The 19,653-nt window shown below is 39.8% G+C and overlaps 1 protein-coding gene across 1 annotated transcript; it reads right to left on the reverse strand.

The window, feature by feature from the left end:
- Window positions 1-964: 964 nt before the first annotated feature.
- LOC124255028 (fukutin-like) lies at window positions 965-19,204 on the reverse strand. Its single transcript, XM_046688864.1, has 8 exons — window positions 19,153-19,204; window positions 13,573-13,703; window positions 7,401-7,577; window positions 6,166-6,425; window positions 5,076-5,326; window positions 4,372-4,505; window positions 2,503-2,627; window positions 965-1,585 (listed from the first exon to the last, which is right to left on the reverse strand). Exons 1-8 carry the CDS (start codon window positions 19,202-19,204, stop codon window positions 1,375-1,377), a joined length of 1,341 nt encoding a protein of 446 aa, XP_046544820.1. The 3' UTR covers window positions 965-1,374.
- Between the last annotated feature and the right edge of the window lie 449 nt (window positions 19,205-19,653).

A 19,653-nucleotide genomic window follows, 5' to 3' on the forward strand; every position in this document is an offset into this window, starting at 1 on the left:
GCATCAAATAACGTAAACATTGTGACGACGGGAAAATGACTTAGCACAACGTCACGTCACAATACCCAACAACGTTGTGACAACGTAAATGGGAGTCCACAGAATAACGTTGTTACAACGAAAGCATAACGTTGTGACAACGTAAATGAGAGTCCACAGAATAACGTAACAACGAAAGCATAACGTTGTGACAACGTAAATGGGAGTCCACAGAATAACGTTGTAACAACGAAAGCATAACGTTGTGACAACGTAAATGGCAGTCCACAGAATAACGTTGTAACAACGAAAGCATAACATTGTGACAACGTAAATGAGAGTCCACAGAATAACGTTGTTACAACGAAAACATAACGTTGTGACAACGTGAAATTGTTACCTGAGATATCACCTGACATGCATGCCAAATCTTAGAATTCATAATTAAAGAACATGCTCTTTTTATCATGATTTCAAAAAGGGGTCATCTGATTCTTGCATAGAAGTTGTGATTAAAGTTTTGTCACTTCTATTTACAAAAATGTGATTCATACTGCATGTAAGCAAGGCATGAAGGAATGACCTCAAATCACAATTAGTTCATAGTAGTTTAGTTGGCCAAACACATCAATGCCTCTGTCGTATCAGAATCTGGTGAAAAATATTCCGCTCCGTCTCTGCAGAAACGTCTGGAGGTCTCAGTCAACACGTCAGACATCATCACTATTTGATAATGATTCATAATCACATGCTCGTGATGCAGTCGTAATTAAGCAATAGACTTTACTTTCAGCAGATACCCGTGAAGATCCGGGTCAAAATTGGTCTTCAGCAACCCATGCTTGTCCAAAGAGTGGACTTAAAGAATCGGGTGGTCAGACTCGCTGACTTGGTTGACACACGCCATCGTATCTTATTGGCGTAGATCGATGCTCATGCTGTTGATAACTGGATTGTCTGGTCCAGACTCGATTATTTACAGACCGCCGCCATATAGCTGGAATATTGCTGAGTGGCGTTAAACAACCAACAAATACATTTAGCAGAGATTTCTTGCTGATGTTGAAAGGGTTTTATTACCTTTACTTGAACCTTAGGTGGTGTCAATTAGTCAACTCGTGACTGTTTATAAGAAAAATGGGGATAATTGAACTGCATTAATTGAGTGGGTATGGTGGGTTTGACGCTGCTTTTGGTAATATTCCAGCAACATCACGGCGAGGGACGCAAGAGAGGCTTCACACATTGAACTCATGTGGGGAATCGAACCCTGGTCTTCGACATGACGAGCGAACGCTTTAACCATTAGGATACCCCACCGCCCCGCATTGCATGAACGTCTAAATGGTTGAGTATACATAATTCAATGATGAACGCAGTTGGTATTATTTACTATTAATTATACATAAAACTGGCCCGGTCTTCTTTTGACCACACGCCGTTCTTCTTCACGTTGCTACCACTTTCTGTCCAGATCCAACTCGTTATTGAAGTGTTCCACTTTGGGCCGAAGCTGGCGATGATGTAGGGCAAAACAGGACACGGGACACGGACTCGGAGACCCATGAAGTCAGTCCAGCAAACTTTAGACTTTGGCAAAATGTATCTGAAATTGAATTTTGTACCATATGCATTGCTTTCAGTAATGGACAAAGTTCCTCACCAGACTCAGAACCACAAGGGTTCGAATCACTGTTGGGACAATAATTTATATATTATGTATCAGGATAATTTTCTAAAATCTGTATTTCTCCACCGATTTCGTTCAAACTCGAAACATATGTTAATCATAACACGCAAAAACAATACATGATTTTTATTTTTACAAATTATTGTCCAAACAGTGATTCGAACCCATGTGCTCTTAAATGACACTGCAAGTATAACATTGAAACCCCCAGCAAATGTTTGTGTAGAATGCCTTTGAGTTCAGAGACTCATTCCTCGAGCAATGGGACATCTGTCACAAGAGGTAGTGAGCATAGTTATATGTGACACTTTGTCATAAATGATGGCAAATGTCAACATACTGCACTTGGTGGTGGATGTTGGCATCCACACTGGCACTGTGCTCCCTTCCTTTCATATCAGTGTCTTTGTGATGTATCCAAAACGTGTGAGTGAATCCCAAAAAAATGTAATTAAAACATATTTATATCATTGATGTAATATCTTAATTATGTTGCATATATCCAACGCACTTTCTCTAATAAACAATACCATAATGCCATAAACAATTGAGGATTATTTTTATCAAAGCACCCGAATCATTACGCGCGTTCTGATTGGTTTGTCGTATTTTCGCATATAACAAGCCTCGAGATTGGGACGAATGTTATTTACAGACCGCTGTCATAGAGGTGGAAAGTTGCTGAGTGCGGCGTTAACCAACCAACAAACGAAAAGGTCAACAATCTTTATGAATGTGAGTTAGGACAATTTAGAAACCTTTGCAGATCCACATATTGGAGAATGTAGGTTGGTGATAAAGATGTTAACACAAATCAAACCGTGAGCACTCACTTAAATTTACGGCCAGTTCTGCTTTCGGTTCCCCCGTACCATAGATATGTCGTCTCCTCATAGAGGAAGTTCACATCAATCTTGACGCCAAAAGCTTTAAAGGCTATTTTGAAACTATCGGATACCTGCAACGAGGGAGCGGATACATGGATATGATTATGATGATAATAATAATAATAATAATAACAACAAAATCTGAAATTTGAGGTTGATTTTGTTGATGGCGATGTACTGCTGGACGGTACAGCGATGGGAGTAAACCAGGTGAAGTTATTCACCAAGTCTGCTCAGAGTCGGTCATTTGTGGTCATTTGTGGAGAAGCTTTCCGAGAAGCCATTGCATCGCACGTACATGCAATGTGTGGAACAGAATAGTAATCCCGATCGACTCCTTCGCCTGGATGAAGTCAGCTGGTCTTAACTGTGAAACAGAGGGCTTCCTTTTTGCTGCTCAGGACCAGTCACTTCCCACTCGCAATCGCCTAAATGTGATTCTTAAAGAAAACATCAACATGAAATGTCGACTGTGCAATGAATTTACAGACTGTCCAACACCTAGTCAGTGGATGCCCTTCCTTGGCACAAACATCATATCTTAAATTACATGATGGCATGGCTCGTTGTTTCTACTATCGTCTTCGCCATGCCTGTGGCTTTGACTCCGAGGTCTATGGTGCGACCCTGAACATGTCCAGGGCGTCATGGAAAATGATGCTTTTAAATTTCACTGGAATAGGCCCATATACAGCCTCAGAAGAATTGCAGCCAACAAACCTGATCTTGTCCTTTTTGATAAAGCCAGTGAATGAATTTAAGTAATAGAATTTTCTGTCCCTTTAAGAACAGGAATTGTCATCATAGAATTGCAGCCAACAAACCTGATCTTGTCCTTTTTGATAAAGCCAATGAATGAATTTAAGTAATAGAATGTTCTGTCCGTTTTGACTGCAACGTGATTGGCAAGATTCAGGAAAAGAATGCTAAATATGCAGACCTCGCCTTTGAAATGTCTAGCTTGCATCTCAAGTACACTGTCGTCAGGCTCCCCATTGTTCTCGGTGCCCTTGGTTTGGTACCTCCTGATCTCTTGGCGCAGATCAGGAGAGTGCACGGGTTCTCCACCGGGAGTACAGCCCTTCTGACACTCTGCATAATGCAGAAGACTGTGTTGGGGAGCCTTCATATTCTCCGGAAAGTTCTTGGTGGGTTCTACTAGGCAGCGTTTCCTGGAAAAAGTCCCATTCGCTGTCTGGGCTGATGACTGTGCCAGGATCACCCGACACCACTCAGTTGCATTTTTCAGAAGGTGCTCTGTGGCGATGTATACCCGTGAGAGCCATCATAGATGCAGTTATGGGTGAGGAGGAGAGTCTTGTAGCTGATGCGTTGTTTGATGGGAAGCCAGTGGAGAGACTGGAAACTGTGGAGATATGATCAAATCGTTTAGTTCTTGACACTAGTCGTGCTGGTGCATTATTAATTCTCTGTAGTTTTGACATGCATGAGGCTGGGATGTCAAGACGTGAAGTGATGACAGTTTGCATCACGCGTTTAGTTGTGGCTGTGTAGAAGATGTCCTATCTTGCTACTGTAGCGAATTTGGAAGAGAGTTGGTTAACATGCTGTTCCATAGATGACTACTCTAAAGAAAGGTTCAAAACATTTACCCTTAAGTCTTTGATTTTGATTAAACTAAATAAGAGTCCAAACATAATTTTCATTGGCTAATCAAAGAATAGTTAAAAACAAATCGAAGAAGGGGGTTAATATTGCCTACTCTAAAGAAAAGCGAAAACAAAATTTCTCCAAAGGCCTCAAATCCGACTTTCTTTCAGTTAAGTTTAAACATTCTCTTTAAAACTTCCTCACCTTCCCTACCATAGACAGGAATTTAAATCCTGCCTTCAAAAATGCTGGTATCATGCTTGTGCTGAACTCCTGGATAGGAACCTCTATGTCTATATCTTTAGTATGAGGGATGAAGTCACACTGTCGATACCAACCTGTAAAATCGAACAATTTTGAGCTGTTAGAATTGATATAGAGATTTGAACAAGGAACTTCAGCGTAGAGACAGGCCAATGCACTAGACTAAGAGAAAGGTTGTAATGAGAAATGGTTTTCGTTTGGTTTGTTGTTTTACGCCGCACTCAGCAATATTCCACCTACATGGCGGTGGTCTGTAATTAATCGAGCCTGGACCAGACAATCCAATGATCAACAGCATGAGCATCAATCCTCGCAAATGGAATACGGTGTCAACCAAATCAGAGAGCCTGATCACCCGACCCCGTTAGTCGCCTCTTACGACAAGCATGGGTTACTGAAGATCAATTCTAACCTGGACTTGAAGGAAACGGATATGAAGATGTGTATGAGAAATTGTGTGGAAGAAGACATGATTAATTTTTACGTCACATCCAGACCATGTAAATTTCAATATGAAAGGTAGTGTACTTCAGCAACAGTCAGAGTAATTCCTTTCGACTCTGGTTCAAGTGTTCAAATATGCTCTTTTTCTAGAATTTACATTTAGAAATGTTTAGAATGATTATGATGAAAAGAAATCTCACCAAGACATGTGCCGGAACTGAGGGAAAACGTGACGCCAATACTATCAAGAACCTTTTTGGCTTTCAACAGGACTCGAGTCCCACGTTGTGTCAGATTAGTTTCGACCATGGGGTTGTGTTCCAGAAATTTCTGTGCCCTCTCGTAATCGCACTCAATAAACTCCGACTCTGAGATCTGGGCAAGGAACTGCTCAACTGTATGTGGGAAATGGAGCCTCATACCGTCTACAGTCATGCCTTGGAGATTGAACCTGGTCAGAATATATATTGGACATCAGTTTCTTTGCTCGTCTGTTTGTTGTTTAACGCCGCACTCAGCAATATTCCAGCTGATATGTCGGCGGTCTGTAAATGATCGAGTCTGGACTAGACAATCCAGTGATCAACAGCATGATCATCGATTTACGCAAATGGGTTACGATGACATGTGTCAACCAAGTCAGCGAATCTGACCACCCGATCCCGTTAGTCGCCTCTTACGACAAGCATGGATTGCTGAAGATCAATTCAAACCCGGATCTTTACGTTCAAGAACTGTCGAATAACTAGTTTCCTGTAACTTATTTCCATTTTCAACTAGAAACAGTGACAGAAATGATGTCTAATGCAATAGAATATTTTGACTTTTCCACATTTCCTATGTTTTACTTTATGAACAATTTACTTGCCTTTGTGTGTGTTAATAACAGATGCCACCAGTCTGGCAGGAAACATTCGCCTTGCATCGTCACTATTGGACGGTGATTTATAAGCAACAGCTCATGATATTGTTGGAATTGTACAATTGACTCTGGTTTTAGCATACATTCTTATGAAAATTGAAAGGGATCGTATTGTCAAGTCCACTGGGGTTCAAATCACTGTTTGCAGAATAATTCTTAAAAATAGAAATCTAGACTTTTGCAATCATATATGATAGTGCAGCGGTAGAATTTTCTAAAATCGTTTTTTCTTCACCGATTTAGTTCAAATTTGAAATATATGTTAATCATAACATATAAAACAATATATGATTGCAAAAGTCTCGATTTTTGTTTGAAAAAATTAATGTCCAAACAGTGATTCGAACCCTTATGGTCAAGTAATATACCTGTCATACGCTCCAGCATTCCTTCCAAATGATAAATTCAGACCTGTGGTTTTCGATGGTTCCAGTGCACTGTGCCACAAGAAGTTGTCTGCCCTTTTGTAAAACACCACCAGGTGGATGAAAGGCCGGAAAATCCCTCCTTGGTGGATGATGTAATGTGTGGGAATAGGAACGTTTAGCCTCGTTAACAAACGAGGGTCAGGAGAGGTCATCACTTGAAGGACAATGCCATGGTCATTAAGATCTTGAAGGACAGAACCCTGAAACAAACTCGGTCTTCTGATATTTGACAGAATGAGGAATATTGGTAGTGATTCAGTCATGATCTTATATCACACAGTACGTTATCAAACACTTGCTTCAAAATTGGTATGGTATCAACTTTAGGGACCGTGCCTACTTATGGCAAGGGGGGGTGATGATGATTTTAAGGCGCGGTCACACATTTTGTACTTGAGGTAGGGGAGTCATCAATCTTGGGTGTGGGTGTGGGCGGGGAATGTTCATAAATTTTGTACATAACTTATTATGCTTTAAAATTAGGGGGCATTGATTTTGAACATGATGGGGTGTCACTTACATTTGTACATACATTGGGGAGGGATCATTAACATTATACATGCTTCTCCATAAAAATCATCATCATCCCAAACCCACACCCACCCATAATTTATGAACGGTCCCTTAACATTTGAACAAACACATCTTATGATAGACACGTGGAGATCGTACATTGTAAACCATTGGTTCACATTGTCTTGGAGTTTTGAGTGTAAAGGTGAGCAGGCCTTTTTATAAATGCCCTTCATATGGTGTACATCAGACAGTTGCCCCCTTGACGTATGGCGAAGAAATGAGTTGTTTTGATGCGTAACATTCTCAATACTCTTAGTCTCGTACGGTGTTATCTTACATTATTGCCAATAATCCCTATTATGATACCAATATGAATTCAATGGTATACGTCAATCATTTTTCAATGATTAATCACGAGTAGCATATTCTCACTTAGTTACGTAGACTGTAAAATATAACTTGACAAAGAAAAGGCTTTAAAATACGAAACCAACAGTGACACAAATCCAAGCCTTTTAAAACATACTTGCCTTGAGTTGTGTGAATAAGTTGAACAACGTGTGCAATGGCGTTTCCTGCCGAAAAGTTGTACATCTTAGAGCATCTTACAGAAGACGGAAGGCACAAATGAATTTGCCATTTTTAAGGGGTTCACCTACCCTTTTGTCCCAGTCTGCTTCCATTACCCCGAGGGAGATGACATTCCCAGCCGTGCACAGGACACAGCGAGGCGTGGACTCGTTGACGACCAACAACGACCGGAGAACGACTGGATCAATGATAAATATGGTGATGTCTCGATGAAGGCACTTACTGGTGAATGTTGAGACCAGACCCTGTGTTCAGGAAATGATTTACCTCAATTACATGTTAAGGAAACAATCTGATTTGTTTTGATTGTTGTTTAACGCGAAAATCAGCGATATTCCAGCTGTATGACGGCGTTCTGTCATTGACATCATTGGCATCGTTCTGAACAATTCGGATATGATGACATGCGTCAACCAAGTCAGCGAACCTTATCAAATGATTCCGTTAATTGCCTCTTACAACGCACACAGTTACTGAAAACCGTTTTAACCCCGATCTTAAAGGGGCGGTGGGGTAGCCTAGTGGTTGAAGCGTTGGCTCGTCACGGCAAAGACCCGGGTTCTATTCCCCACATGGGTACAATGTGTGAAGCCATTTCTGGTGTCCTCCGCCGTGATATGGCTGGAATAAAAAACTCACTCACCCGATCTTAACAGTTGAGGAAATAATTGCAAATACTGGTATACTTCTTGGGGAGCACAGCATTAGAACTATTGATTGTAACATAAAACCAATTCTGTCTCCGGCTCAAATGCCGTTGGCTGGCTTGGACTTGCTGAATATATCTGACATGGTTTCACTGAGCATTACAATTTAATAAACATTTCATACACCATTTGTTAACACTGCATAAATGAAACAATTGAATACAACAGTATGATACAAATGAATACACAAGGGAGAATTATATAAATACAACCGAAAGATGGAAATTAAACAGGAACAAACAACTGAATACATGAAGAAGTATTACGTGAATACATGGAGAAGTATTACGTGAATACATGGAGAAGTATTACGTGAATACATGGAGAAGTATTACGTGAATACATGGAGAAGTATTTCGTGAATACATGGAGAAGTATTACGTGAATACATGGAGAAGTATTACCTGAATACATGGAGAAGTATTACCTGAATACATCAAGAAGGAATAACGAAATACACCAGGAAGACACAAATCAATACATCAGGAAGACACAAATCAATACACCAGGAAGACACAAATCAATACACCAGGAAGACACAAATCAATACATCAGGAAGACACAAATCAATACATCAGGAAGACACAAATCAATACATCAGGAAGACACAAATCAATACATCAGGAAGACACAAATCAATACATCAGGAAGACACAAATCAATACATCAGGAAGACACAAATCAATACATCAGGAAGACACAAATCAATACACCAGGAAGACACAAAAATCAATACACAAATCAATACATCAGGAAGACACAAATCAATCAGGAAGACACAAATCAATCACACCAGGAAGACACAAATCAATACATCAATCAGGAAGACACAAATCAATACATCAGGAAGACACAAATCAATACAGCAGGAAGACACAAATCAATACAGCAGGAAGACACAAATCAATACAGCAGGAAGACACAAATCAATACAGCAGGAAGACACAAATCAATACATCAGGAAGACACAAATCAATACATCAGGAAGACACAAATCAATACATCAGGAAGACACAAATCAATACATCAGGAAGACAGGACAGCAGGAAGACACAAATCAATACAGCAGGAAGACACAAATCAATACAGCAGGAAGACACAAATCAATACAGCAGGAAGACACAAATCAATACATCAGGAAGACACAAATCAATACATCAGGAAGACACAAATCAATACATCAGGAAGGAAGACACAGGAAACCAATACATCAGGAAGACACAAATCAATACAGCAGGAAGACACAAATCAATACAGCAGGAAGACACAAATCAATACAGCAGGAAGACACAAATCAATACACCAGGAAGACACAAATCAATACATCATACAAATCAATACAGCAGGAAGACACAAATCAATACATCAGGAAGACAGGAACAAATCAATACACAGGAAGACACAAATCAATACACACAAATCAATACAGCAGGAAGACACAAATCAATACATCAGGAAGACACAAATCAATACATCAGGAAGACACAAATCAATACAGCAGGAAGACACAAATCAATACATCAGGAAGAACAAATCACAAAGACACAAAATACACCAGGAAGACACAAATCAATACATCAGGAAGACACAAATCAATACATCAGGAAGACACAAATCAATCACATACAGGAAGACACAAATCAATATCATCAGGAAGACACAAATCACATACATCAGGAAGACACAAATCAATACATCAGGAAGACACAAATCAATACATCAGGAAGACACAAAATCAATACATCAGGAAGACACAAATCAATACATCAGGAAGACACAAATCAATACATCAGGAAGACACAAAAATACATCAGGAAGACAATACATACAGGAAGACAAATCAATACACAGCAGGAAGACACACAAAATCAATACATCAGGAAGACACAAATCAATACAGCAGGAAGACACAAATCAATACATCAGGAAGACACAAATCAATACATCAGGAAGACACAAATCAATACAGCAGGAAGACACAAATCAATACATCAGGAAGACACAAATCAATACATCAGGAAGACACAAATCAATACAGCAGGAAGACACAAATCAATACATCAGGAAGACACAAATCAATACACCAGGAAGACACAAATCAATACAGCAGGAAGACACAAATCAATACATCAGGAAGACACAAATCAATACACCAGGAAGACACAAATCAATACAGCAGGAAGACACAAATCAATACATCAGGAAGACACAAATCAATACAGCAGGAAGACACAAATCAATACACCAGGAAGACACAAATCAATACAGCAGGAAGACACAAATCAATACAGCAGGAAGACACAAATCAATACATCAGGAAGACACAAATCAATACAGCAGGAAGACACAAATCAATACATCAGGAAGACACAAATCAATACATCAGGACAGAATCAGGAAGACACAAATCAATACATCAGGAAGACACAAATCAAATACACATCAGGAAGACACAAACAATCAGGAAGACACAAATCAATACATCAGGAAGACACAAATCAATCAATACATCAGGAAGACACAAAACATCAAGAAGACACAAATCAATACATCAGGAAGACACAAATCAATACATCAGGAAGACAATCAAATCAGGAAGACACAAATCATCAGGAAGACACAAATCAATACATCAGGAAGACACAAATCAATACACCAGGAAGACACAAATCAATACATCAGGAAGACACAAATCAATACATCAGACACAAATCAATACATCAGGAAGACACAAATCAATACAGACACAAATCAATACATCAGGAAGACACAAACAAATCAAATCAACATCAGGAAGACACAAATCAATACAGCAGGAAGACACAAATCAATACATCAGGAAGACACAAATCAATACATCAGGAAGACACAAATCAATACATCAGGAAGACACAAATCAATACACCAGGAAGACACAAATCAATACATACATCAGGAAGACACAAATCAATCATACAGCAGGAAGACACAAATCAATACACCAGGAAGACACAAATCAATACAGCAGGAAGACACAAATCAATACACACCAAGGAAGACACACAAATCAATACATCAGGAAGACACAAATCAATCATACATCAGGGAAGACACAAATCAATACATCAGGAAGACACAAATCAATACACCAGGAAGACACAAATCAGGAAGACACAAATCAATACATCAGGAAGACACAAATCAATACATCAGGAAGACACAAATCAATACATCAGGAAGACACAAATCAATACATCAGGAAGACACAAAATACAAGGAAGACACAAAAATCATCAGGGAAGACACAAATCAATACATCAGGAAGACACAAATCAATACATCAGGAAGACACAAATCAATACATCAGGAAGACACACAAATCAATACATCAGGAAGACAAACAAAATCAATACATCAGGAAGACACAAATCAAATCGGAAGAAGACACAAATCCAGGAAGACACAAATCAATACATCAGGAAGACACAAATCAATACATCAGGAAGACACAATCAATACATCAGGAAGACACAAATCAATACATCAGGAAGACATCAAATCATCACATCAGGAATCAATACATCAGGAAGACACAAATCAATACACCAGGAAGACACAAATCAATACATCAGGAAGACACAAATCAATACATACAAATCAGGAAGACACAAATCAATACACCAGGAAGACACAAATCAATACATCAGGAAGACACAAATCAATACATCACAGGAAGACACAAATCAATACATCAAATCAATACATCAGGAAGACACAAATCAATACATCAGGAAGACACAAATCAAACACCATCAATACACCAGGAGACACAAATCAATACATCAGGAAGACACAAATCAATACACCAGGAAGACACAAATCAATACACAGACACAAATCAATACAGGAAGACACAAATCAATACATCAGGAAGACACAAAAATACACAGGAAGACACAAATCAATACACCAGGAAGACACAAATCAATACATCAGGAAGACACAAATCAATACACCAGGAAGACACACAAAATCAATACACCAGGAAGACACAAATCAATACATCAGGAAGACACAAATCAATACATCAGGAAGACACAAATCAATACAGCAGGAAGACACAAATCAATACACCAGGAAGACACAAATCAATACATCAGGAAGACACAAATCAATACATCAGGAAGACACAAAATCAGGAAGACACAAAATACATCAGGAAGACACAAATCAATACATCAGGAAGACACAAATCAATACATCAGGAAGACACAAATCAATACAGCAGGAAGACACAAATCAATACACCAGGAAGACACAAATCAATACATCAGGAAGACACAAATCAATACACCAGGAAGACACAAATCAATACACCAGGAAGACACAAATCAATACACCAGGAAGACACAAATCAATACAGCAGGAAGACACAAATCAATACACCAGGAAGACACAAATCAATACATCAGGAAGACACAAATCAATACAGGAAGACACAAATCAATACATCAGGAAGACACAAATCAGCAGGAAGACACAAATCAATACAGCAGGAAGACACAAATCAATACATCAGGAAGACACAAACAAATCAATACATCAGGAAGACACAAATCAATACACAGGAAATCAATACACCAGGAAGACACAAATCAATACATCAGGAAGACACAAATCAATACATCAGGAAGACACAAATCAATACAGCAGGAAGACACAAATCAATACATCAGGAAGACACAAATCAATACATCAGGAAGACACAAATCAATACATCAGGAAGACACAAATCAATACACCAGGAAGACACAAATCAATACATCAGGAAGAAATAACTGAATAGGAGTGGGTGAGATCGTTGCAATGCAGCCTTGGGACAGAACACTGAAGAAATGCTGCTGCCGGCGACATTGACACGTCTTCATTACGCGTGTTATAGTCAGTGGAAGTGCATGTTTTCTTCAAACAAACACAAGCAAACTTTGAAAAATGAAACTTTACGCGCAAAAATTGAATCACTTATTTCTACTTCGTCTTTTGGAGTGAATAAGTGAGTAGAGTTTTACGCCGCTTTTAGCAATATTCCAGCAATATCATGACAGGGGACACCAGAAACGGGCTTCACACACTGTTTCTATGAGTGGAATCAAAATAGGGTCTCCAGCGTGATGAATATAACAGGAAGAAATAACAGAATACATCAGGACAAAATGACAGAATGCAGCAAGAAAAAAATATCCGATTACACCAGGACAAAATAACGAAATACATCAGAAAGAAATATACAGCCAGGAAGAAATATGTTGATGAGATCTGTTATTCACTGGCAATATTTATATTATCTATTGTTACTTGAAGTTATGTCACTCTTTCAGACTGCGCTTGGTTTCAGCTTCCAGGAAGAAGTGTTCTAGTGAAGGAGTGCCTGCTTGGGGAGTGGTAGACCGGTGTTCGGGAGATCTAGTAACCCAGTGGGTTTGATTGAAGATCAATTCTAATCCGGATCTCCACGGGTGGGTTCCAACCATATGACTCACCAGATATGACTTACCGGGAGGTTTTCTTTCCTCAACATGAAGTGACGAATGACAGCACACACAGCCGCAAAGACGAGACAGGAGAAGATGATGTGTAATGTCCGCTTCGATGACCGACTGTTCCAGGTAGGTATTCTCATATTTTCTGAAAATAAAACCACACAAACAAAATAAACCCTGAGGACATGTCGAGCATAGCTATGATCATACCAAACTGAGGAATATTTTGTGTTGTGACATGCAGTAAAATATACAGAAGCTGTGAGTGAGAGAGTTTAGTTTTACGCCGCACTCATTCCAACTAAACGGCGGCAGAAGCTGTAGTACTGTTAAACCATTTCAATAAGTTCCTCTAAAACTTCATTTGTTGGAAAGACTAAATTGTTTCAATATATTACAAAGTGCACCGAAATTCTTTCTCCTTTTTCGGTTAAATGCATTTGGTTTGTCCCCTCTTATAAATCCCCTTCCGGGCAGGAGCCTTAAGTCTTACTGCTATGTGAACACGTGGGCGGATTTTACGCATGTACGTATGCATAGGTCAGTGACCTTGCACCACGTGGCGTTGTGTGTTTCACAGTCCCTGAACCACATTATTTTCCGTACTGCCTAGCTCTCCCTGCAACGCTAAAACCCTGAATGAAGTAAGTCTAGATTTCCCTCCGTTTCAATTTAACTGGATTTTTTTGGTTACTACCAATATCATATATATTCAGGGACTAGGCGTTAGTCTACACATAGGGTAATATCTCTATCTGCAAAATCTGACTGACATGATCAGTCAGAGATACGGGCCCAGATCATCCACGGCGGTATTTGTCACCACTCGCCCTTTTCCGTAACCTCCAAGAAGCTATTCGGCTTGTCCCGGAATAACACGAGTTGGTCACGAATGGTCGATGTGGTGGGCAAGACCGTCGCCTTACGAACGACTACGACGACGACGATGAAGAATCGCCGTCCGGCTGCTGCATTGTAAGTAACAGAACGGGTCTCCGCACTGAGAACATTGACCCATCCGGCCCCGCTGTGCGTTCTATCATGAGTCTACCATGCACGTGTACCATTTATATCCCTTTTCACCCAACAATAAAAATGGACGCTATCGTCTTAAACTCCACAAGTGAGATTTGTCCACCATCCTGAATGACCAACCGAGCGCACCAAATCAAACGCCCCTGGGAGTGAGTGAGTTTAGTTTTACGCTGCACACAGCACTATTCCAGATATATGGCGGCGGTCTGTAAATTATCGAGTCTGGACCAGACAATCCAGTGATCAACAGCATGAGCATCGATCTACGCAATTGGGATACGTGTCAACCAAGTCAGCGAGTCTGACTATACCCGATCCCGTTAGTCGCCTCTTACGACAAGCATGGGTTATTGAAGGCCAATTTTAACCCCGATCTTCAACGGCTGGACACAAGATTATGGCAACAGAAATGAGATGGTGTCCTCACATTTTGAATACTGATGCTTTGTGAATGGGAATAGGCAAGTTTTTCTTGTTTCCTTGAAATACACACAGTTAAACACACAACTGCAACATCATTCGATAGACATAACATATTTTCTTTCCTCATAAACCTAATGCTAATGCAACCTGTGGGCGGTGGGGTAGCCTAATGGTCACTCTATATGAGAGTGATCGTAACGTATACCCTGGTATACCCTGGAGATTATCGAGGATGGTGTAAATGTAGCCACTTACTTCAGTCAACTGTTCTGAACTAGATTTTGTAAAATAACCCATACAGTTTAAAGGTACTGTTTATACATGAGCTGATGTATTGTAAAACAAATTCGTAACGTTGAAAAGTTTATTGTCATGTGTTCAATAAATGATGAAACTCGGTGAAAAATGGCGATTTTTTTTATCAAAACTTTAAACCAAAACGCAGCTGTTCACATGCACGATATTTGCATTTGCTTTTCAGCAATTTGATGCATGATCCTCGTACAATTAATCTGCATAAGGTTTGCAGATTTTCCCCCGAAGTTAGTGGAGAAATTCATCTTCGTTGTAACCATATGTACATACATACCTTATAGTGATTGATTTAAACGAGTCTAAACTTTTGATGGGTAGTATATATCAAATGAACACACATATAAATAATTTGTCAGCAGTAACATATGTCTAAAGAGTTAATGGAATAGAGAATGGTTGGCAGGTAAATTGGTCACACGTTTTCTAATAGAAACTGAAGATACTTTTTTGTTGAACATTGTGGATTGATTCCAGAATTTTCATATCTGTTTTCATATTATAGCCACGAGAATAAAAATACCAAGTTACTTCCTATCTGTATAGTCTTCTGATAAAATAGGATAAGGAGATTACGATATGATATCAGCACGTGATATCCGATATCAGTACAGTCCGGCCGTCCGATATATGTCTGTAACACATGGCAGCATTAAAAGCACAATGTTACACATTTTCGACAATATGTTGGTCTATATAACATAAATAGGGGCGTATGCACTCACGTTAGCTTCCTATTGATGCAATAAAAGACTCATTATCCCTTATGAGTTGCCTGAAATCGATAATTGGAACTTCGAGGCGAACAGCTTCCAAACAGAGAACACTTGCCACATATGGAATATAAACGATCGATTGCTCCGTACATCGAAAACTGTCGCACGCGATATTGTCGGTGTTTGCTGAACTGGTTTCAATCACAAGTTGTGTGTATGGTATTCGTAAACAGCGCTCCAAGGGAAATAACTCTATGGGGATCGCTTGAAATAATGTTCGGGCGGTAGAGGGCGCGATAGTCGATTTAATGCAACGTTGCATTAATTCAACTTTCTAATTTAATATTGTAATCTAAATACGTACATTTATTTAGAGTAAATGATATGGTAACTTCCCTGAGGGATGATACTTAGTATTATTGGGAGAAATGCATTATTTATTTTTAGAGAAGTTTGGTGTGATATAGTGCCTTTAAGGATCCCAGAACCGAGTATGTTGACACAGCTGTGTATATTTGCAACAAGAAAATTACAATTAAAAAATACCCGATACACCTGTGAATCCAAAGCACTGTTCTCAGCATCAAAGTCCGAGAATAAAATAGTCAGGATTTGGTAATCCATAGGGCGAAATGACCTTATCTCAAAGGTGGGCGAAATGACCAGCACCACATGAAGGAACAGTATTTTACATATTTGTGCATGCTGGGAAATGAAAGTATCATATGCGGTCCGTATGCCCAACGTAAGAAATGTACGTATCATTTGGCTGCCAAATGTGCACACATTCCGTTCATGAATAAAAAATAACCCAACAACATTCAAGTATCTGTGAACATATATTACAGAGGTGGGTAAATATGGTCCTAGTTTCCATGCCCTTTCTTGTAGGTGCCATAGTCGCAAGTGAATTTTATAAATGCCAAAGATTTCATTATCCTTAAAATCCAGTGTATCACGCCTCCTATTCATCTTTTCACACTCTCTTAAATGTTAGGTCTTAACAAGAAGGAAGATTACCATGTTGACAAAATTTAGCAGTAATTTCAAATGTTCGTCATAATTCCTTAATTGGTATTTAATACAAGTGCATTGTATTGCTGTCGCAGGTTAAGGCTTCGTATTGTCCGAGACAAATGTTAGGAGACGGAGTTTCCTAAAAAGCTGTCTATTACCTGGAATTAGAAACATCAGGAAATATTTGTATCTGTCTGCCGTCATACGAGGCGGACACGTGACAACAGAACGCGCAGTTCAAATTGTCATTACGTCACAGGTAGAAGCCCGTGAATTGGCTGTGGGTCAGATACGAGGAAGCAGGTACAACTTCTCATACTGAGATCGTTGCAATGCAGCCTTGGGACAGAACACAGAAGAAATACGGCTGCCGGCGACATTGGCACATGTTGAGAATCGAACCCTGGTCTTCAGCGGGACGAGCGTTCGCTTTAACCGTTAGGCTATCCCATCACCCCTCGTTTTTTAGAACAGTTCCAGATATAAATCATGCATCCTCCATCTACACGAGCCTGCAGACAAGAATTCTCAGAGCATATGGTTTCTGCAGATTTTGAGTTTGCTGAGTAAGTTTTGTTTTACACTGCNTACGCAGAGAATCTTTAGCAATATTCCAGCAATACCACGCCGGAAATGGGCTTCTGACGCATTGCCCCTATGACCGCATGTGGTGAATCGAACCTTGTTAGGGTTCGAGTCTTCGGTGCCGATGAGCGAACGCTTTAACCAAATAGACTACTTCAATTCAATTAGAGAAATCTTCAAGTCTGGCTGTTACTGATGTTTAACATGTTCGGTAATACGACTTAGTAATATTGCCAGCATTGGCTCTGGTAACAACATTTGTGGTGAGTAAATAATGAAACATGACAAGGGACAAACTTGATTAAAATAATAAAATATGAATGTAAACATTGAAATGGGGGATAGAGCGTCATTCGTCACCACTCGCTACTTTCCGTAATCTACGACTTATCCCGGAGTTGATCACCAATGATCGAATTTTTTATGCATGGGACAGATTGATCAGAAACCGTGGATGCCTCTCGAGTTCAATCTAAAGCAAAACCAAAATGGTTTCATGTATAATATCGGGCAGTTACATTTTTCCGAGAGAGATATCCCTCAATATCCACACAAACGAACAATACACTTTATTTCAAACTGTATAATGAAACATGGTCGATATTACGTGTCTTTGAAACAATGTTATACCCAAAAACATAATAAGCGTTTTAGGATATTAAACCGGTGTTCGTTTCCCAAGCGACCACGTTAGTTTCATGTGTTTCACATCGGTGTCGTGTCTCATTGGTCAGCTAGGGGCGGGGCTTATAGCCCAGTGGTTGAAGCGTTCAATCGTCACGCTGAACACCCGCGTTCGATTCCCCACATGGGTACAATGTGTGAAGCTCATTTCTGGTGTCCCCCGCTGTGATATTGTTTGAATATTGCTAAAAGCGGTGTAAACCTCACTCACTCACTCATTGGTCAGCTGGGATAGCAAATGTGGCATCTATGATGGCTATGGTGTTTGTAAATAATCCATATAGTTGGACAACAGTGAGCAATCAACAGTGTAGCGGTTAATCCTTTGAACAAGGTATCGTAGCTTTTACACCGGCGCTTAGATATGGGTGTATTCCGTCTGCTTTACCAGACCTAATACAGATGGGATGTGACTCAACCCAACACAAGTGCTAAAATCTGTACTTTACTAAGATAGTGTAATCCCAAATATAACACGTGTTACATTTGACCACTTTCTAAATGGCATTGTGTATTTCATAGCTTTCGGCCGTGGGAGCCGTGCCTATTAACACTTATCAGAGGGGTACACAACGTCCGCAGTCCAGACTACCAGTTGTCCGACTTCCATTTTTTTGTGGAAGCCGCGGTGGCTAAGCGGTCTAGGCGTCTGACTTTGTGTGCTGGCGATTAGGCGCCTGACTCTGAGGGTGTGGGTTCGAATACCGGATGGGACTCAACCCAACAAAAGTACAAAAATCTGTACTTTACTAAGAAAGTGTAATCCCAAATACAACATGCCGGGGATGATACATGCCAAATGATTTCTGACTTCTGACCGACCATCCTTCACATCCTCAGTGGCGTAGGCGAACCTTATTGAGTTATTTTGCATAGTCGAAGTAATCAGAGTGCTGGTGATTAGGTGCCTGACTCTGATGGTGTGGGTTCGAATCCCGGATGGGACTCAACCCAACAAAAGTTCTAGAATCTGTTCTTACCGAGAAAGTGAAATCCCACAAATAACAGCGTGTACATGTGACCACGTTCTAAATGGCACTGTGTATTCAGAGGTAATCCCGGTGCTGGCACTTATAAAACAATACTTGCAACAACGTCACGAACTGATCGGCGAGTGCATGCATGACGAAATAATTGCAGGGCTTTAGAAGGGAGTAATGCATTTCGTGCAGTTTGCTTGAAAGTGTAAGGGTCGTCGCTGAGTACATAAACTAAACTTAACCGTTGCAACATAAAATGCACATTGTTTTCCCCGTGCATACCCGGATCATGTCCCTAAAATGTGTGTAATGATGTGTTTTATTTGTACTCTCAAATTTTATT

This window comes from Haliotis rubra, unplaced genomic scaffold (genome assembly GCF_003918875.1).
Source record: "Haliotis rubra isolate DU_JTF1 unplaced genomic scaffold, ASM391887v1 Scf59, whole genome shotgun sequence".
In the NCBI taxonomy this organism is placed as follows: Eukaryota; Metazoa; Mollusca; class Gastropoda; order Lepetellida; family Haliotidae; genus Haliotis; species Haliotis rubra.